Source organism: Ixodes scapularis, unplaced genomic scaffold (genome assembly GCF_016920785.2).
Source record: "Ixodes scapularis isolate PalLabHiFi unplaced genomic scaffold, ASM1692078v2 PGA_scaffold44__24_contigs__length_19508400, whole genome shotgun sequence".
Classification (NCBI taxonomy): domain Eukaryota; kingdom Metazoa; phylum Arthropoda; class Arachnida; order Ixodida; family Ixodidae; genus Ixodes; species Ixodes scapularis.
The window spans coordinates 11,847,959-11,870,206 of NW_024609873.1; the positions used below are offsets into that span (position 1 = coordinate 11,847,959).

Below are 22,248 nucleotides of genomic sequence, written 5' to 3' on the forward strand. Positions count from 1 at the left end.
TTGTTACATCTGTTTTCTTTTTTTGGTAACGCCCACAACACTAAATAAGCTACGCTTCGAGTATCGGCACTCCATGCACCAAATTAGTTTTCTGGTGCCGCCATTTAGTGCTTCGTGCAGAGCGAACGCAAATTGCGTTCCTTACGATTGACTAATGAAGAAATAAAATGTTCTTTCAGTTTTTTGGTCGCGAGTGTCATGAAGCTGAGCGCCACATTGTTCTGCTGTGTCGAAGACTATTTAAACATCTCCGGAGGATAAAAAATCGTTTCCTCTGCTTTCAAATAAAGCTACAAATTGGCTGGCAACAACGGTTTGAAGCACCAAAGATGTCCGAAATGTCGTTACTTCGATGCTTAGATTATTTAGTGGTCCTGTACTTTGTATCGCCTCGAGTCCGGACGCACCCGACGCTACGATCTGATGGCACCAGTAATCAGTGTCAAAAGCACACCATCATGGTGTTCGTCATGTTTCTGTAATGGTACTATCATCGCAGAACCAATCATAAACAAAAATAATCCCTTATGACTTGAGCTTTTGACGCTGGTTGATTGGTCCCCTTACCTCGTTGCGTCCAATGCGCCTGGACTTGAGCTGAAACAAGTAATATCAGTCCAGCTCCTTCTCGTCCTTCATAGAGGTGAACAGAAGATTAAGAGTGTCTTCGTCTGGAACCGTCGTGCGTGCGACTACTCAGATGTACCCAGCACCCCATTGGTCCGAAGGCGCCAGAAGACAGTAGTAACATCTGACATCATTAAATCGTGGCAATGGCGTCCAGCCACTTTGACTCCCACCGGTTGACCGGTTATAACCTGCATGGAGAGAAAGAACAGGAACGAAGGTCACAGTATGCCAGAGAAAAAGCGAACTATGCTGGCAGAAGCTGAGAGAGAGGAGGAGAGGAGATCGAGGGGGGAGGGGGGGATGTCGGAACGCCGAGCTCTGGTTGGAATGATTAGTGGGTACACGTAAAGCTACCTGCCTTTGTGTACAAACGCGGAAGCCGGACGCCGGCGTTCTGCGTTCTAACGGGTTCGACGTGTGCAGCAGAAATAAAGATAGGTAGCTTTGCATCTACCCACTAATCATTCCAACCAGAGCTTGGAGTTCTAAGGTCCCCGCTCACTCTCCTTTCCCCTAGTTTCTGCCCGCATAGTCACTAAGAGAACGAGAATGGCAGGGTGTGTCTTTCGAACACCCGGTCTCCAGAACGCGCTCTTTGCCTTCCGCTGTGCTTTGTCCGTGCGTTCGCACTTGGAAACTCGAGGTTTGTCAAGGTATAGGAAGCTCGCGCTGGGAGGCGGGGCGATTGAAACTCCTTCCTGCCGTTCTCGCCTTCTCATTGGCTAAAATATCAAGGGCGTATTACGGACACGCGAGAGTTTGTTGATACAGTCGGTGTGAACGCGTTACATATAAAACGAGAGTGACGCCACCCTTCGGGTTTTCTATTCAACGGGCATTCACTCGATGGCAATGCAGAAATCAAGGCGTATAGCTTAACGGGATATTTGCAGCTGCTTATTTCGGAATTTTTATTTCAAAGTCACTGAGCATTGGCTGCATTAGCATTATTGCCTAAGGATCTGTCTTTGCATTCTCTTGTTTAAAAACAAAAAATGCGCTAAAAAGCGTGTAGCCCAACGATAGACATTAACATACATGCAAACACACTACAGCGACGCATAGTTTCACAGCCCCTGATTGCTTCGGTCACACGACTCACCCTTTCTGATCAACTTTGCTAGAACTCTGCTTCCCAGAAAAAGTCTCTGACTGGTGTATTTGCGGGGTCCTAAAGAGTGATCCCTATATTTCCGCCTGATGACGTCGTAGAAGTTTTCGTCTCATTTGCTTGTGTGATGTGGTCGCCAAACGCGATCCTGGCGCTGTCACAGCACCGGCGGTGAACCAGGCAGGCGCCCATATCGCTACCGGTTCCACGGGAGCGTCAAATTCCAGGACTTGTGGCGCCGCAACGGCAGCGACACCCGCGTTGTCTCCTACTTTTTGCAGGTACTTCTAGCTCCAACCACCAGGATCGAGGCATCATCCAACACCATGACCCACCGGCTTCTGTGACGTCATTTGTTGCCGTTTTGGGACCACTTTTGATGTATGGGCCGGAATGGACGCTAAACACACCAATCGAAGAGCGAGCCCGGCACCGTACAAGATCTGAAGGGCGTTGTGGAGTCCCGTTTCCCTGAAAGGCTCCCACCCTCCCATAGGTATCTTAGGGACGAGAACTAGCTTCAGTTACATGTCGAAATTTGAATATAATAAGGAGAAATGTTTTTCTTTTTTTCTTAAAGTAACGCGTTGTTGTACGGGAGGCACCTTCGTATTTGGCAAACCCACGCACCTTGCATCTTGGGCCTGCAAAGACACGTTTGGATCCTGGCTGTTGCCGAAGGCGTACATGCGAATGCTGGTCCGAGTGGAGCGCCGCAGGCTGCTCTCGCGGGCGATCTTGTAGCGCAGCTTGACGCGGTCGAACGAGCGCGCCACGTGAGTCTGGACCTGCGAGAGCAGTGGACTGCCTCAGCCGGATGTGGCGTCAGCTAGTCTCTTTAGCACCGTGCACACATATGCGACAGAGTAAGACCGAGAGAGACCGGACCGGTTTTTAAGCCTCTTGCGACGTCTTAAGACCGGGTGCGCTGCAGCGGAGCTGGTCCTAAGAAGTCGCAAGAGGCTTAAAAACCGGTCTGGTCTCTCTCGGTCTTATTCGGTCGCAAGAGTGTGAACGGACCTTTAAGCCGGGGTCACACGGCTCATACATTATACAAGAAACAGTCTGCAAACGCCAGCCAGCTCAATTTCCGTGGCTCAAATGCCGCGTGCCCAAGTTTTCCTTTGAACTCATTGTTATGCGGCATTCGAAACACGGATCTCGAGGTGACACGAGTTCAAATGTGTTTGCAGACTGTCCTTTGCATGATGTATGAGCGGTGTGACCACGGCTTTACAAATTTGGTGCTTCGCTACCCAGCTAACTAAGATGAGGGCTCTGGTCAGCATATTTTGTTTTTCCGGTTAGAACAAAGCAGTATGCGGACCAGTTTGATTTTTGCTAATTTAGCGACGACCATAACACCGAGACTTCTATCTCGAGAACATCCGCATGTCAAATCTAAAGTCGTTAGTATGCTCAGAGTACTGGCACTCCTTTTCTTTTAATGTCCGACTCCACTACGACTGTCATTTGTCTGTTGCCATCACGTGACATTTATTTACGCTCCAGCGGCTCGTTACCACCACCATTTTGGTAGTTTGAACCGCACGTGATTCGTCACCACCAGCTGTGGTTCTGAAATCTAATCATAGCGATATCTTTTTTTTTAGCAGGAGCAACTGCCAAAAATAAGACTATATGATGTCGTCATCTAGCCGTCAAAAATAAACAAAAAAACTTTAAATTATAAGTACTTTTTATGATGCTCCTATAAAAATCATCAGGAAAGCAAACACTGTCGTATAAGGAGGCGCAAAGCCATCTTTGCATCTTCTGTCAGGCATATAAATGACAGCTGATACAATTGGTAATCTTTATTCAACTCACCAATATGGCTGAAGTTTCATGACTCTAGAGCTTAACTTACTTTGCGACTCTAGTCCTCTGCGTTCGCCGTCCTTCCTCAAGCCTTACACTCTTTAACAATATGGGAGTTCATTTTTTTGTACAACATGGAAAGAGCCAATGAAATGGGATCTGTACAGAAAGAACGAGCACGAGGTTGCACTTGCTCCTTGTCCCTTCGCAAATCACATTTTTCAAGTTTAATAATATTTTAAGCTTCTTCATTTTCCTGAATTCTTCAATCGGTCGCCGTGATTGGCTGACTCCGTTCTCTGAAGAAAAGTGAGCTCGGAGGTTTTAATTAGAGGCACAGTTTAAATATACCTGTCCACATACTACAGACCGTTTCAAGCAACAAGATATCTGCAGTAGATAAGCTCTGCCTCCAGTTTTCCAGCCCAAGCAGGACGAAAGGCCACGAGCACCTGCTGGAGGCAGAAAGATCCTACTTTGCTGCACTACAGATGGCTTACCCCTGACATCTTTTGTCAGGGGTAACTTTTGTTAGTTATCATTTCTACTTGTCGTTGCAGAGGGATACAACTGCAATACATGCTGCCTATACAGAGGTATGCTATAAAAAGTGCCTGATCGGCACCAAGGCCACCACAACCACTGCAGCTGTGACAAGTAATGCATAGCCGTTCAATGATTCATACTTTCATAACCTCATGTTACACGCCTGTTTGCACGAGATGTCGCACAAGTAAGAAGAAACAGCATGCGCTTCGATAGCTCAGTTCATTATTATGCCGTCATTACCTTGTAGGGACTGAGCGGCGAGTCTGTCACTTGTTGCAAAAGGAAACACACATCCACGGGTAGAACGTTTCCTAAATGCCTACTTGATGCGAGATAAGAATACGCGTCAAATGGCATCTGAAAGAGACGGACTCTTCCGTTTTCGGCCTATTTTGTTGTGCGCCGAGAAACTGAGGGAGTGGAGGTCACGAAAGCAGGCAGGGACGTCAGACAGCCGAGCTCTAGTTGGGGGTAGATGCGAAGCTATCTGCCTATCTCTTTTTACTCACACTCGGGACAAGTTCGAGTGCGAAACGCCGGTGTCCGGCGTTCGAACACTGAGTATAGAGACAAACGCAGCTAGCATTGCGTCTACCCACTAAACATTCGAACCAGAGCCCGGCGTTCTGAAGTCACCGCGCACTCTCGTCTCCTCCTCTCCCTTAATTTCTTGGCCCATACGAATAGATTAAACCAAGAATGGATAGTCGGCAGAAGGAAGCGCCTCCGCTGAAAAGCGAGTCGTTGGCTGGCTATTCGCGCCTCCATCAAAAAGGACGGCACCTAGCTGAAAAAGACTGAACTGGCGAGAACACGTCCTTTTGTGATGTCTGCTCGTCTCTTGTGGCTTCCGTGATTACAGGTCGGTGGTTTTTGCGCCATGGAACAGTTGTCCCGGTGACTATGTCGTAACTGTAGTATCGAGTCAACTCGTTACCCAGGTTGCTCTGAGCACAACCTACGTAACCGCGTGAACCAGACATTCCGCGTTTATCGACGTCCATCAGCACAGTGAAAGGATAGTAGCCAGTCCTTACATCGCTTCTTCAAATAAAGTCAAGCTTCCGGAAGCTCGCTTACGCAAACACGTCGCCGCAGGCTCGAAACGTGCAGGATAAAAAGCGGGGCAAACCATTTTAAGTCCAGTGCTTCCTTGCTCACATGCCTCAGCGTTGTGCGTTGAGCTTGCAAATGGCAAGGCACGACCGGTTTCAAACTGCCGTATTTGACTGATGAAGGGGCGTCCCTATAAGTCGCTGCAGTCGAGAATAGGGCTTTCCAGCGCTCATCAACCGGGCGAAAAATGTAGCGTCACTGAGCTGTGAACGCAGGTGCGGCGTCTGACCTACCGCACAACAGAGCAATAACGCATGCGCAGAAGGCCTTACACAGCCCAGCAAACCAAGATGGCACGCGCAGATGGCGATTTTCGGAAAGGCCCATAGTCAACGCAAACCTAGGAAACACAAGGTGTTGCGAGTTCCTGGCATCTCATTATCGCTCCTAAGCCAATCAGGGTGCTGGATTAGCCGGGAAGAACGTCGAGGATCGAATTGCCAACCAAGAGTTGAACGTTTTCAGCTACAGATATTTGCTAAAGAGCACAAGAAATTGGGCCTAGAGCAGCAAAAAACACACTCCGGAACTGTTTTAAATAAATATTATTCGTAGAAATACCATAAAACCAAAACTAACTTGCAGCTCTACTAGTCCGCCATCGTGTCGTGACGTCAAATGTTGCATAAACATCACCAGATGGGCAGCTGGAGCCCGTGTCACCCAGCGTCAGAAGTCATCAAAAGTCGTCAGAAAGCCGTTGCTTGTGGGAAACAATGAACTACGATTGATCGAGCTTGTCGAAGTCAAACAGCGACCAGCAAACGTCACGAGGTTTATAGCACGAGACGCCAGACGATTCGCCTCCGCATTTGATCCGCCGTCATCACCTCTGATGGAACAAGCCGTCGCGGCTGCACTCGCGAAATCCGACACATGTACCCAGATGCCGCCTCGAAAGCGGAATAATTTAGAAGGTTTTGTGTGATATTACGGTACGAACTATTTTTAAGCCTGCGACAAGCACGGCGCGAAGGCGTAGTGTTCGCGTCGGACTGCCCTGACCCACTCCCGTCGCAGACTTTTCGGTCGGAAACCGGTGAGATCTGCTGCCTTTCTTTGAGATGTTATCGCTCCACACACAAATCCGCCCCCCCCCCCCCCCCCCCCTGCCCGGCACCTCTATAGCATGCCGCAGGTAGCCTGAACCACACAACAAGCCGAAAAACCACAGACTATAGCTACAATGCACCACGACGCTGCGTCATCTGGTGTCAGATACAACAGCGTCGTCTGCTGAGGCAGCGTCGTCTGCTGTCAGATACAACATTTGACGTCACGAGCTGTCCCACCGCCGCCGCTGCTCGGTGTTGCCGGAAGAGCGGAGGTAAGCGATTCGGAGGTGTAGGCGTAGACTTCGAAATTCGTTTTCCCACCAAAAAATTCGTAAATTTGATTACTTCCTAGGCATATTGAGAGGTGGATATTCTAGTAGAATGTGAAGGTTTTATAAATATCGATGACAATCAATACTTCGCCGGAGCTCTTCGGTCATTTTAGGGCTTAAGAAGGCTGGAGATGGTCCAAAGAAAAGGAAAAGATAAATCGAATTGACAGTCACTTCCAGGCATTTTGCTATCGCTTCTCAATCAATGAGATGGCGGCCTTAGCCGATAAAAACGCAGAGGTACGAATTAGAGAGCAAGGAACGTGAATACCTTCAACCACGCCACGCGCCTCTTAGGTATTCGCCAACTGCAATGTATCAATCTCACTGGCTGAGGAGTAACACTCAGATCTTCAGGACTTACCCCCCCCCCCCCCCCCCCACTTCTTCCCGCTTTTCCTAAGCTGTCCCTGTCAAAGGTAGAAGATCGAATTATATAATCCGACATATAAGGCTACTCATTCCAACCTCAAACTGTTCTTTCTGGTATTTTCCCCCCATTGTCGTAGTGTTTTTTGTTTTTTTTTCGTAGACGCGATTTGCAGAACATTACGTAGACCTCAGTATTTATTTATTACCTTGTTTATTGATATTTCCCTCAGGGCCCGAAGGCATTACAGAGGGGGAGAGCACATACATGAAACAAAGATGGTTAAATAGGAACAGGTCAACAATAGTATATTTACACCAAACAAAGAAAAACAACAGGTCATGGGTCACTGCTAAAGTAGTTAGTAATCGAATTTCTAAACAGGTTACTATCAGTTTTAGTAGCAATCTACCCGGGCAGGTGGTTCCATTCCTAGGCTGTGCAGAGTAAAAAGGAAGATTGAAATGTTGCGGTAAATGAACTTAGAACTCCAACTTTGTGCTAATGGTCAAGACGAGATAAGATGTAAAAGAGGGGAGTAATCATCTTATTGCGTTGGAGAGAATTATGAAAATAAATTTTATGAAATAGACATAGGAGTGAACTTTTACGTCGCAATGAGACAAGTGGTAATTACAAAAAAAAAAAAAAATGTTCGTCCATGCGACAGCAGCAGTGCGATGGTAGTTGGAAAGAATGAAAGTGGCTGACCTATTCTGAATGGATTCCAATGCGGTGATTAGAGTATCGTGACCGGGATCCCAGATAGAGACTGCATATTCTAATTTAGGCCTGATTAATGTTTTGTAAAGAATCAATTTTATTGAATGAGTTGCCAATGAAAATTGCGTTTTAAGTAGCCCAACGGGCAGTTGGCACGGGTAGTAACATACTGAATGTGGGGTTTCCATGAAATTGTTAAGTGAACACCAAGGTACCTGTACGTTGCCAGTTGGTCCAAAAGGTTGCCATCTAGGTGGTAACAGGGACTGTTTGGTTTGCGGGACACTCTCATGTGTTTATGTTTACTATATTTTAGTTTCATTAGCCATAATTCACACCAACGTCGGCAGTTTCGTTTCATATATCTGTAAAAAAATAAGTTCTTCGAAGGTGCTGAGGAATGACTGTAAAAGATTTTATTTCTCTCATGCGGTCGAGCGCGCACTCACATCGTCGTTCGACATGGACCTTTTCCAAACACCCGAAAGAAAAATTACTTTACTTTCTTGCAGGTTCAAAAAATTACTTCAACCACGAGTTTCTGTTTTTTTTTTTTATCGAACTGAGCATTGAAGCAAGCTTAAGAACTGCTTAAAAGAACTGCATTTACCTATAAAACAGGAGAGAACTCGCCGACGGTTCACTGTGTAATCAAAGTCCCTATCGAGGGAAAAAAGAAACAAACGAGCAAATACGTTTGTTCTGTTGCACAACAGACACATGGGATGGCAACATAATCTTACGCTCCTGTTAGGGCTCACAAAAACCGCCCTTGTCTCAAAAAAGAAAAGAAGAGGATGGTATAGAAAGGGACGTATAATAGAGCCTTACTTAAGCATCAAAGGATTTACGAGAGCTTCTTGAGACAGTCGGCATATTTTTGTCCCTTAAAATCTCAGTTGCGTACTCGAACATTTTAGCATCAAGAGTCTTATCTGTTCCTAGCATCTACCCCTTGCAGTTAACGACAGCGAAAAAGACATTCTTTGTCCGTTATGATGGTACACACACACACACACGACAGTCAAACTCCTCAAAGAGAAAACTGCAAGGATCTGCTTGGCAAAATTTAAGACTTGCGTTTCCACCCACCTCTCCACTCAGGTAGCAGAAGAGCAGCGCGACGAAGCACCCCTGCGTAGAAAACACGAAACGAGAAAAAAAAAATCGCGATTAAGTGTGCAGAAACGACAAACGCACGCCGTCGAGGCAAAAGGCTTTGGAGGCAAAAGGCTTTGGAGGAAAACCTAAGATAGCGAAAGCAACAAACTCCCAATTTCCGAAGAGTTCTACAGTGTTGTCCCAGTATTGTGTTCACCTCCGCTCCCGAGAAGAGAAAAAAAGTACAAAATATGAGTTGTTCATAAATTAAAAATAAAAAAAAAACTACGTAATCATCAAACTTTTCACGGAAAGTTCGTATATTATGTATCGGGGTACCTATATTAACGGGTTCCGTATGAACAAGGCATGACAGTATAAAGCCATGAACTCCTTTCGTCTCGCAACAAAAAATCTACAAAACTCACAAAAGACAAAGGTTTGCAGGACCTAGAATTTAAAATTTTGGTATCGCGGAAAGTGTAGTGTCCGATTGCGACAACACTGAGCCCCTTCTCTTCATTTGAAAGGCCAGAACTGCGGTCTCCTTGGCAATAAAAGTTTAAATATGCGTGCGCACGCGTATCCAGGCTTTAAAAGATGTGAGCCAAAGAGGGCGCGGGTGCAGTTTCTAATATGAAGTACGAATCGGGCCGCTCTGCCCTGTCATCATTAATGCAAAGCTTCGGACTCGGAAGAAACAGCATTCATTTGCAGTCGAGACGGACGGACGGGTACTTTAGCAGCCGACTCTTTTCGACTCGTACCACTCAATTAGTGTAGCGGCTGCAGCGAACTGAATATAAAAAATTCAGTCTTCGGCGCGTGGTCACCTTTATTGTCAGACATTCGGTCATCCCTGTACAATGAAAACAACAAAAAAAAGGCTTTTTGCGTTTGCCCTTCAGGGTTGCACTCTGACTAAACGGCGCAACTAAACAAACTCTACCGCACAACATCCATCCCCGGGGATCGATTTCGACCCTCGTTCGTGCGTCACGGAGAACCCCTTCTACGGATAATTAGCTAAAATGTTTACGCTGTGAATACATCCGCTCGCATTCCTTTTTTTTAGCTAATCTAGTTTTCCTTTGTACGCGCGTGTATGGCCAGGCTAACAACCTGTTCCCTTGGACAGTGAGCAAGGGACTGCATCATGTGCAAACACACTCTTCGCTGTTTCTGCAAGTACGTGTTTTCAGGCCTAGCGCTTCCTGCTTACCCGCTACATTCAAATGATTTGACGTTATAATGACTGCACTGGACGAAGACATATTAGGGTGATGGACGCGTGTAGTTGAGATAATAGTCTCGCTTAAGAACATTTTCCTCGGTTCTAGACTATTATAGTCCTCTAAATTATCCACTTGACCGTACGTGCTAGATGTTCTTTTTTCGTTTCGAATGTGAACGTTAAAAATTTTACGTATGTTCGAAAAGTGATGATGGGCCTAATCTTTAATATGTTACGTTCTACAGGGTTGAGGCAGTTCACTTGGCTAAGGTCGGAAAAACTAAATTTTAGCATATTTATATCCCGGCTGAAGTATGCCAACCTCGCGAACCGTTCATGGTCAAACGAAAAACCACTCCGCGCGCAGCTGTGTGTTTAAAGTGGTTGAATATTTGCGTACACTAAGCGTAAACATTGATGTTTCGACTTCACTTCCCCCTGAGTGAATATACAAACATTGTATGTACACTGTGACGGTTTTTGAACACGACTTGTTTTTTTTTTTTTTTCCTTTTAAAACTTTCCACACATATAATATACCATAAAGCCTTGATATTTTTAATTCGTGCGCGAAATCAACATTAGTTTCTGCTCTCAGGTCTCGAGCTCTTTCTAAATAAACTAAAAAAAACAAAAAAAAAAACGCATCTCCACCTGGTGAATGATGTTGATTGGGGCGAATCTCTGCTGGTGCTTGTCTGCGTAGACCCTGAGCCGAAGCATGCCGAGCCTTTCGTTCGTTTTCATCCCTGTCACGCTGCGGTCAAATGCTCAAATGCGTATATAACCACGTTCCATACCACACATTCTCTTTCTGACATGGATGAAATCGAACGAAAGGCTCGGCATGCTGCGGCTCACCGCCTACGCAGACAAGCACCACCAGAGCTTCACCCGAATCAACATCATTCACCACGTGGAGATGCGGGTGTTTTTTTTTGTGCCCTGCACGAGCACGGGAGCACGTGCTCTGCTGCTCGTGAGCACGTGAGCTCACGAGCAGGAGCACGTGCACCCGACGACGGACGGACATACGGACATGGCTAGCCCCTAAGGAGCTTCGCCCCTAAAAAACACGTCGATCTCTTGTGTTCCTTCATCTGTTTTGGGCTCCCCAGATATCTCATCTGTACAAGGCAGCCAATTAGGACAATTATTCCAGGCTGACATCTCTATGGCACTTTGACGTCCAGGCCTTTGTCTCAGAAAAAGTTTCCGCCGCACTAAAGAGAGCGTCTCCTCCCACTGACAGGGGACTCTTGCCGATGGCGGACGGCCCGACCTCATTATCGTCTGACAGATAAAAGCAAAGAACACAACATAAACCGATCGATCTTCCGAGGAAATCAAACAAGTCCAGCCTTCCGAAGATCTTCCAAAGAAATGGACAGCGTCTCCCTAATCACAGGGAGATGCACGCGAGTTGGTAAAGGAATGCAGGGCTCTCCAATTAGAGATGTCAATACGATAGACGCCCGTGCTTTGTCGATCTGGTAACTTTTGCACCGCCAAACTCTGGACGTATGAAGCGAACAGAACATGTAGTGCATTTCTGGTTTGCGTCTACCGATGGGTATTCAAGATGGTGTGTTTTCGGAGGCAATTACACCACTATTCTTCGGATGGGAGTCTTCACAGAGTGTATTAAAAAAAGAACCAGTGCAGTGCCGGTGGCGATGTACCCTGATTAGGACTGAGCATAAGAAACTTCGGTGACAAAATGGCCGGTGCGTAAATTCACTAGACAAACGATATTTCAGTTGACTCGCGCAAGAACGATACTTACGCTGGGGACACCTAATGTCCTGAGCGCAACAATGCAAAACAATACTGTGAAAAAAAATAATTAAACTTTAGAAAAGCCGTGTCTAGACTGTAAGCTAACATCATCGAGAGCTTATATGCGCTGTTATTAATTTAAAGGAACACGACGCGATACTGGGTTAGAAATTTACGAAATATTCATACAATTACTTAGACACGAAATAACTAGCACGTGAGGTTGGAAAGCAAGAAACTTCATTTTGGCCGTTCAATTTATGAAATAAAAGCAGGCTATTTTTGTCTTTCTACTAGGAAATCTTGGTGACTTTATTGCCATCTGTCTAGTTTCAAGCGCTTCCGGGCGCATTACGGGCAAACGCGGTTGACGGACGGGACTCGAATACTGAGTAGCCAACCGGCTTGCGCTCGGTAACAACCGATCTGTCGTCCGTCATACCCGATATTAAGTATTATAACAGTCAGGATAAGAACCGTTGAAAAGTGGCTGGTGCATAGCTAAGGTTAAATGGTAGGCGTGTGAACTGATAAGAACCCGGCTGGAGTTACAAACTTTGATTTTTCAGCATCTTCCTAGTACAGAGGCACTTGCCAATATCCTGTCGAATGATAAGAGGTTTTACATTAACTGGTGCGTTACGTTGCATAGTGTCCATCAAGAGAATCATCTATGCGAGGTAATGGGTACATGTACTGTTTTGTGATGCTTTTGATATTTTGGTAATCAATACAAACGCACAGTCCAATCTTTCTTGCGCACTAAGACGACCGGAGACATTACCGCGATTGACAAGACTCTTTGAAAAAATCTTACAGCGTTTCAGGTGACATCAAGGTAGCACAGACGTCGCCAAATACGTGGCATCGTGCGTCAAATGTCAGTTACGAATAACTTCAAACCTCACCATCAAATGCAGCGTCCAATCCGTTCCGTTCCCTCAAACACATTTCGAAATTCTTGGCATCGACTAACTCGGCCCATTTCCACGTACACAGAATGTAACATATATGTTCTGGTCGCCATTTACTATCTCAGATAATGGGTGGAATTACGTGAAGCTTTAAATGCAGCAGGCGAACATATTGTTCAATTCCTGCGACAAGTTATTCTTCGACACGGTGTCCTTCGACTCATCGTGAGTTGTCGCGCCTCGCCTTTTCTTTCCCGTCCGTTTTGCAAAGAAAGGGAAACGCGTGACTTCAATACGCTCAAGCAGCACCATATCACCCTTAAAGTAATGGCCTTGTTGAACGAACGAACCGTGCCATCACCGACCTACTCGCAAGTTGCGTCAATGACCCACACACCAACCGGGACACTCTTGTGCCGTATGCAGCCTTTGCCATGAACATTGCTGAACAATTAAAAAGCACATTCTCTCCATTGAAGGCAGAGCATAGACGCTCCCTCGTTCCTGTTGTGCGAAGCCGGTACTAACGCTGATTGAAACCGAAGGGCGAAGCATTTCATAAATAGCTCTTAACACCACTTGCCAACAGTAGGAAAGAAAGCTCGGGATTTCACCCTGCTTGTGCAAGAACGGACGCAGAACTCACTACTCCATCATCACCACCATCTCCTGTACGGTGTGGAGACTGCGTTATGGTACACGAACATCTTCGGAAAAAGGGCCGGGAAGAAATGTTTTTTTCCCGATACAGATGACCTTGTCAAGTCCCCCACCAGCTGGGCCCCATGACATTTAATGTTTGTGAGTACGATGAGAGGTCAAATCGTAGAAATGCAGCAATCAAAGCGCTTCGTAACCGCTTTAGGCATTACATCCCTCATTCACCGGCATTCTAGGCACCTGAACGTCCCTGGTCTCGTCATCCATTCATCTAAAGGAGGAGGGCGAGTGTCAAAAGATGCAACAGTAGAGACAAAAACAAAAGGAAGACAAGTGTGCTTGTTTTAGTCGTGAGCCAAGCAACTGGGACGCTCGTCGGACTTTGAATAGACTGTTACAATGTGTACTGAATGATGTCTACTTTGCACAGTTCCTCATCTAGCGGAGTACCAAGCTGTAAACCAGCCCCTGCAAATATGGCCTTCTCTAGTTTGGTTTACGTTGCACCTTCATTAAATTGTTTTTTTTTATATCATATTTGGCAATGAGGACTTTCCATAACGAGCGAAAGGCCACGAATGCCATTCCGATCAAAGAATTGCTTTGATCGTCGGTATGCCGGACCGATGATCCCGCAGTCTTAGTGCGAAATACAAAATATATCTTCGCCATTGCGAGAGAAAACACATGAAGCATGGCTTTCAATAGACCATGATGAGGATGATAATGATGATGATGATCTTCCCCTTTGTAACGGCCGGGCTCAGACTGAGTTCGCTCCCAAGCCTGGGACCCCGTGGCTCTTAGTGGCCTGTGATATACAGACTTTCCCACCAGACCTCATGCACTTTTTTAGGTCGCCTCTACAGTAGGCTTGTGCAGACCGCTGGAGATCACGTTCGACTTTGTTGCAGGCCTGTCTGCATGTTCTCCCCGCCCTGTTCACTTGGATTGCTGAAGTTTCCCTGTTGGTTTAAGGAATCCCAACGCTTCAGCGAGCATCAGGGGGGTCTGAGGATGCAATCCATTGCCCTGCGGCCAAGTAGGCTGGAGACTCCACGAATCCAGAACGACGTGTGCCACCGTTTTGTCATGGGTCCCGCACGCCCTGCACACACTCGTGGTCCCAGTGTCGTTGAACCGCCGCTTATAGGGCAACATCCACAGGGCCACCGCTCGTGCTTCAAACAGCGGGAGACAACGTAGACTGTTGTCGTACAGCCGGGTTTCCGAAGTGATGATCTACTTATGTATCACGTACACATCCTTCGACCGCCCCCCCCCCCCCCCCCCCATGCGAATTGCACAGCGCCATCTAGCTGGAGGCCGAAGAGCATGCTCCGTCTCACCAGATGACTTCGGCGCTCGAAAAAGGCCAGGGCTCGAAAGCGTAGCTCTGAAGAATCCTTCACTCACACAAGCACTCACGTAGAGAATGCGCTTTCAAAAACCAGGCGCCCGCGCCCGTGCCTTTGCCGGGACTCAAAGGCATATTTGAGCCGAAGTGTATCGTCCGCCAAGTTGTGACCGGCAGGGCGACTGGCACGTACATGCGCAAGAAGAGCGTAATAGAATACAAACCCTTTGCTCGCAAGTGTGGGTGAGGATCGTTGACGGTGACCAGTAGGCATTGATTCTGATCGACGACGCTACGAAATTTACAAATAGCACAGGAATCTCGACGCAACAAATATGGCAGCTCACAAAGTGTTGCCAGACGTTCGAAAACTTTCGCATATGGCATATCTACTGGCGGAAAGTGCTTATCGGAGGAAGACAAATTATCGTTGCCGCGAATGAACTGTAGCGCAGGGTATTCCAAAACTTGCGATAGAGTTGTACCGAGCACTACATAACCGCATTGTCTTTGAAAGCGGTTCTTATATTGTTTCATAAACAATGCCCGGTGTCTGCATTATGTTGCTAAGGCCACGCCACACTCAATACTTACCATTTAAGGAAGAGGGGTTGTGGATAATGAGGGATCGATAAAAGTGCTCACACCAAACGCGGAATTTATCCTCACGTTCATAAACCAGCATGGTCTCAAACAAAGTCTATAGCTGCCAAACAAAAACATGCCTACGTTGAGTTCAAATCTTGGGTATTTCCGAACACGATTACTGCTTTAACCTCGAGTAAGCCTGATAATTAGTTCTTTCATGCTAATAACTCGAAGTAGAACCACCCCTAAAGTAGGTTTAGTTTAAAAGCGATCTCTTGTGTGACTTCGAATATATCGTCTCCTGAGCTAGAGTGAGCTCAAGATGGAGTTCACTGGTAGTACTTGGAACACAACCACTTCTAGACTTAAGGTAACAATGAGCTCACTTGCATAACTTGAAGCACTGTAGCCATAAAAAAAATCCAAGATGCGAGCTTGTCCTTACCTGGAGTGCGTCGGTGGTCCTGTTGAAGTACTGGTACACCTCCCAGGCTCCGCAGAGCTGCGGCTTGCGGTAGACGCCCAGCAGGAACTGAGTCCCGAACAGCGGGAACAGGATGATCACTGCGCGCACTGCCTTTCTGCGGAGAAAGAAGAAACCCTGGCTGAGCATTCGACTATCCGTCCCACTCCACTACTACAATAAAGGTGTTTGAAGCAACAACACCTTTAAAGGCCTGCAGTCGTCGGCTTGAACTAAATTATACTAAACAATTTATATTTTGGCGGTTTTTGTTTTTACTTTTGTAGGTTGCATGTTTTAGTCGCGAAGCCCAATTTATGCTCAAAGGCCGACGACCAGACTCGAGATTCTGCAAGGCAGAAGATCCTCCTCACCGTGGGGAGGAGGGATCTGGCAACGGTAGACAGGGTAAAAGGAGCGAGAGGAGAAAGAGAATTAAAAGTGGAAAGCGCGAACTGGCCGTCGGCCTTTAATGCAGCTTAAAAACAAGTCTCTGCGTCCATTTTTTCGCAGACACTAGAGAGTGCCAATCAGTGCGATCTACGGAGGGCAATCGACAAATGACAGAGCCGAAAACTATCCCTGTGATGCGGCACTGTGCGGAACACTTCACGGGCTCACACAATGGGCAGTGTCACGCCACAAGGTTCTTTAGTGTTTACGTGTATTTGTTTATGTTTATTTCAGTGTGTCGAACCGAAAAAAAATACGGGTTCGGTTACGGTTCAGGTTCAGGTAAATTTATTTTGTTTCGGTTCAGTTCCGGTTCGATTAATTCGATCCGCGAACCGGTTCGCGAACTGGTTCGGGGCGCTGAACCGGTTCGCGAAGCGGTTCGGAAATTATAAATGACAAATTGCAACATCAAAATAAATTACAAATAAAACATCTGAAATCAGCACATACGAAATGGGATACATCGTAGTGTAAGGCTCAGGGATTTCTACCAGGAATGGTTTCTTTATGTGCACTCAAAGGTTACCTCACCGACGTTTACGCATTCGGACTTCGTCTAATTGGATACGACGCAGTAACTGTATAATCTGCGACCTCCTTACAAACCCACTTACAAGTAGAACTCGCTAACTATCCCGCCACCTCGGCGTGTAAGCAATTGAAGGAGCAGTGGGGAGAAAATACAGCTTTCTTTATTTGAACTAGTCTTCGGTAACTCAAATTAGACCCTTAAACAAGTTTTCATTATACAAGATACGGAATATGAAAAACACTTCACCGAACGCAACGCCAGGAGGACGTAATAGGATAAATATTAAAACAGAAGAGCTCGATGTCTCACAAATATGTTAGCTTCTAAATGCCTATACGAAACCGGATGCATTATTATCAAACTCAGCAGCCTTTTCTTTTCTCATTCCGATGGAAGCAAGCTTCAAGAACTCGCGCGTTCTAGAAACGTGTTATGAAATGAGCACACAGCAGCATTTAGGATTTACGAGATTGTAGAAAAATAAAATCCCGTGACGCGATTTTTTTATTCTTTTTGCACAGCCTTCCAATTCTTTTCCGTGCAAGCCGCGACCAGCGCAATACTGGTTCCTATGACAAGATTCATGGATGCAGCGTTTGTCAAGATTCATGGATGCAGTGTTTATATTCCTAAGACTGAGTGGAGAAGAAAAATATGTAAGCGAGGTGTGTGTCAGTTGACGGCACTTAAAAAACAAATGGCATTGATAGCACATTCATTGTCAACAGCGCGTGGCCGAACCGTTTTGACATGAGCCGGTAACCGTTTTTTTTTCCGGTTCAGTTCCGGTTCGGGTTCATCGCGATAACAATATAACGGTCAGGACCAACTTGAATAGGGGGGAGACCTGTCTATCGCGCGCCCCTCCTATGGGAGAGCTACTGGAGCTCTAGTTGGCGTTGCGGCTACGAGGCGGCGCGCAAAGCCCTCCCATCGATTTGAACTGGAAAGGCTGCGCGATTCACGGTGCGATACTGAAACCGGTGATTTTGTGCAGCTTATGTGCGCAAATATGTCATTTTATTGAATTCACAGAGTAATATTTTTAAAAAAAAAATATATATATATATAGCTTTTTTCACTAATTACAAAACAAATTTTATGCGTGCTTTTTTATAGAAGTCCTACAGCTTCAACACAATTCGGGAAGTCGGTTTTTCCTCTTATGACCTACTTTGCCTGGTGCTCCTCCATCATGTTTGATGCAATGATCGTCAGAAAAGGCCTCGTAAACTTCCTGACGACGACTGCAGCCAGGGCCGGTTCTGTGATCTTGTCAGTCGTTGACTCCACAGGCAAATAGCAGGTTGCTCGCAATTGCCGGCAGAACCCTTTTAGTAAACGTCAGCAGTGGCTTCCTCAGTGCAAATAACCACGTCTGGGCAGAATTGGCTGCGCTCTCAAACGTAATCAGAAAGTTGACGAAGCGGGGGCTGGGGTTGCGCGGTACCCCACGGTCCAGGTTGTATGCTATCGTAACGGTTGTCCTGTTGTGTAGAGGGGACTTGAGCTGGTGCAAGCACCTGTCGCTGGCAATGTTGTCTTCAGCCGCTCTCACGAGGAAACCTCCGATGTGTGCCTCCGCGCTGGTTTGCAGTCCTGGAGCTGGAAAACCTACCAAAAATTTTGTTTTGCGTTTTTTACTAGTTTTAATTTGTTATAAACAATAAAATGGTTCCTTATCTGGGAACGTTTTAAGTTGTTTTAAGAAGGGTTGCAAAATATTCTTCATATTTCGTGGCGGAGCAGCAGGCTGCAGTCCTGGCTTTTGCAGCAGTGCACCGATATCGAACTGTGCCGCTCCTTTGTGGAATGCCCGTAAAAACCTACAAGGATAATAAATGATGATGAAAAGAATTTTGTGCAGAAAGGAGAGGGCGCCTTAGGCATCCGTTCAGCCCCACCGCAGAGAAGGGCGACTCTTCTCTGTGTGAAAAGAACTTGGACGTTAAAACGTACTTGACTCCTTGGTCCAACAGATTGCGTGTGCACAATGCAGTAGACAACGTTCTGATTGCTAAGGCCTCGCGCGTCTCGGACGTTAGAAATACGCTGAACGACGGTGCCGTTCTCTTCCAGTTGTCCACGCACTCGAAGAATCTGTTTTCAAGCGAAAATATCAAGGGGTCCATCGACTCCACCTCGGCCCCTCTGAGGCAGTATTCCTTTCGTTCACCGGGCTCGCCGTCCGTAGCAAATAAAAATCTTGTGTCGCCATGTATAACTGTTACAATTATCCTAAAAAAATGAATTGCACGCAAAAAATAAAAAATACAAAAATAGCATTTTTTTTTTTTTTTTTTTTTTTTTTTTTTGCGATGGTGGTGCGGGCGTCGCCGGGTGTTTCAAGTCAGCTTTGAATTGCACTGTTTGTCGATCGGATAAATCTCGAACACGGAACATCGTTGGCACCGCTCTGGGTTTTTTCTTTTTCTTTTTTTTTTTTTCAAATTTACATTCTCCTCATCGTCATCTGCTGTAAAATTTTGAGAGCAAAGGACAGTGCCCCCGCTATCACTTGGGCGCCATTGGGAGTTCTTTTCGCATTTAAGAGAAAAGAACGAAAAAAAACAAAAACATTGAAACATGTCCTGAATGCCTTTTTTTTCTTCTAATACAATATGACGCTATTATTTTTATTTTTCCAAATGACTGAGATGAAAAAAAAAGTCGAGACTTACCCGCTCTTGAGATTCTTTTAATCCATTCTGCGGATACTTGGTGATGGAAATTTGTGAAATAGAAATCATTCGCCCTTTTTGTTGTGCGAGGTACACAGCGGCACGCAACAGTGCACCAATTACCCGCAGTTCGAGTCGACACTTAAATTTTCGTATCGTAACACACAGATTCCAGAGGCGCAGCCACCTCGCTTCGGTGTTTCCCAAGGCGTCCCGGACTGGATCCGGGAGGAAAGGTAGGGGGGCTCCGAGCGCCACCACGAGCGTTCGTGAGGAATGCGCGTACTACTGAGCCGGCGCTGAGCCTCCGTTCAGTAGACAGGTCTCCCCCTTATTTAAGTTGGTCCTGATAACGGTTCGGGTTCGGGTTCAGCTCCGGAAAAAATACCGGTTCGGTTCCGGTTTTCGGTTCGGTTCGGTTCCGGTTCGACACCCTGGTTATTTATTGATGCGCACCAACAGAAATGTGCCTTCCTGTCTGTGCATCATAACAAACAAAAAAGAAACATGCACACGCACAGACACCCAATACACTAACATTATGCAAGCAAGAATACCGAACCTAAAAAAAATATTAAAAATCACATACTATATTTAGACATGACTAAGTTTTTTTTTAATGCCTAAAGGCATGAGCATGTCGACTGAAGGTGACACAGCACACTTAAAGGTTCCACTCGGGTGACAGGCCAAAGCTTCACTCGTTCTATTGATCTCAAAGAGCAAGAAGACAAACAATAAAAATAGAATAAAAATGGAAAGTTTTAGAACGGAGAGATTTCGAATCGCGGGTCGAAGCGCTTTAAGTGCCCCGAGCAGCTTGCGTGAGCGCTAGCGTCGGGGGCCCCTAGTGTGAAACTCTCGAATAAGAATTGCCTCTACGAACGCTTTGGAGGAAAGTACACGCATACGCATTTTTGGAGAAACACTTATTGCTCCGAAGATTTCGGGGTGAGGAAAGAGACAAATAGCCCAGCTATTTTCTTTTTCTTAAAATTTTGAAATTCATTTTATTTATAGAAGCAACAACACAGTACTACGTATTATATATCCGAACACCGATCGGCCAGTTTCATAACGTGTCCTAACAACTCTATGTTCAAGGCTATGATTTGTATGAAGAATTAGAAAGTTAGAAAGCGATAAAGTGCTCGTCTGAGACCTTGCTGATTTAGGTCAGTGAGAGAGAGGGTCATCTAATAGCCGTTCTTTATATATTCTCCGGTACCTAAAACTGTACATATTTAAGAAAAAAAAAAAAAAGACGGAGACGTCGAACGACGATAGGGGCAAACACAAACATCCCCCTTTTCGTCCGTCGTCTCCGTTTTTTTTTGTTTTTTTTTTCAAATATCTGTAACATTAACCAGCTTACCTGTTTACTTACTCTTTCTCCACTCAAACTACAGTTTCTTTCATCTTAAATTGGCAAAGGACGACCTCTACGTCTCCTTCGAGCCAATCATAGTGAAGGAGACGAAGCATTTGACAACCCTTACCAAAGTTACACGGGCGAGACCGTAACCCAAGCATTTGGAGAAGAGGGGACGAAGGAACTCCCCCGTTAACTCAAGCCCTCTTAACTCGTACCCTCTCTTGTAGCCTCCAGACGCAGATTTTCGTTCCTTAGAGGATTAGCGAGTCACTCGAAATTCGTACAGAAACGGCTTTCCTCTCTCTCCAGCCCGTGGCTCCGGTTGCACTGCACGAAATGAGTGTGATAGAGTACAGTCACGTGGCTCCCTCCAACGCGCCGACTGGCTAACATGGACTGTATACCCGTCGCCATTTTCGAAGTTACAGTGACTCTGAGTATACTTTAGTATGAATTTCAATCATGGGCCACATTCGATATTTTAACACCATGAACTATACATTTCCGTACGCGTGTATTGCAAGTATTAGAATTTGGCGTGTTGCCTGAAATCAACAACCTGTAGGTAGCACGCAGGTTTATGAAGCGAGAAGCATTAGATTTATCTTTTTATAACTCGAGCACTCGTGCATTGACTATGCGTATAAAAGAGAAATGTCGTACTTTGTTTGCTTATTGGTTGATTCTACGATTGCACGTACTTTTCATAGCATCATTATCATAATTTTTGTTTCTCCCCACTTAATATCATGGCCGTGATCTAACACGCTGTCAGCAACATTAATCGTGGAGGTATACACCTCTTCACCCTCCGTCGCATGGGCGCTGCCATCTTGAAATCACGTGACGCGGCCGCCATTAGGTTGCTTCCACCCGCCGCTCCGCTACCCCTCCGCGCCTTGGAGGATCCGTTGTTTTCATGTTTTAGAGCGCGGCTCTTAGGCGCCCGGTTCCGGGTTTCGCAGCGTCGGCGAAACCGCGCTCCATTTAGCGGAAAGATTGATGTCACGTGACCTCAAATCCAATTCAGTTTCCCCGCTAAATTTAGGATGGAAAATGACGTCGCATAACTAGCTGTCACGTAACCTATGAACAAATTTAGTTTCTCCGCTAGATCTAGCGGGAAAATTAACGTCACGTGACCTCAACAGCAACTTTGTTCCCCACTAAATTTAGCGGCATAATACATGTTACGTGATCTCCAATACCAATCTAGTTCCCCCACTAAATTTAGAGGGGAAAATGACGTCAAATGACTTGGTGTCACGTCGCCTATTAACAAATTCAGTTTCTCTGCTCGATTTAACAGGAAAATTGACGTCACGTCACCTTAACACCAATTCAGTTTCCCCCTCTAAGTTTGGCGTAGAAAATGAGGTCATATGACTTGCTTTCACGTCA

General features: G+C 46.0%; 1 protein-coding gene across 1 annotated transcript in view; it reads right to left on the reverse strand.

The window, feature by feature from the left end:
* The window catches only part of LOC8052370 (calcitonin gene-related peptide type 1 receptor), a 234,410-nt gene that overhangs the window by 60,982 nt on the left and 151,180 nt on the right, over positions 1–22,248 (reverse strand). The window contains exons 12-15 of the mRNA XM_040216633.1: positions 15,786–15,921; positions 8,800–8,841; positions 2,372–2,529; positions 2,228–2,241 (exon numbers count right to left, since the gene is read on the reverse strand). Of these exons, the coding sequence (XP_040072567.1) occupies positions 2,228–2,241; positions 2,372–2,529; positions 8,800–8,841; positions 15,786–15,921 (350 nt within the window). The remainder of the gene's footprint in view (positions 1–2,227; positions 2,242–2,371; positions 2,530–8,799; positions 8,842–15,785; positions 15,922–22,248) is intronic.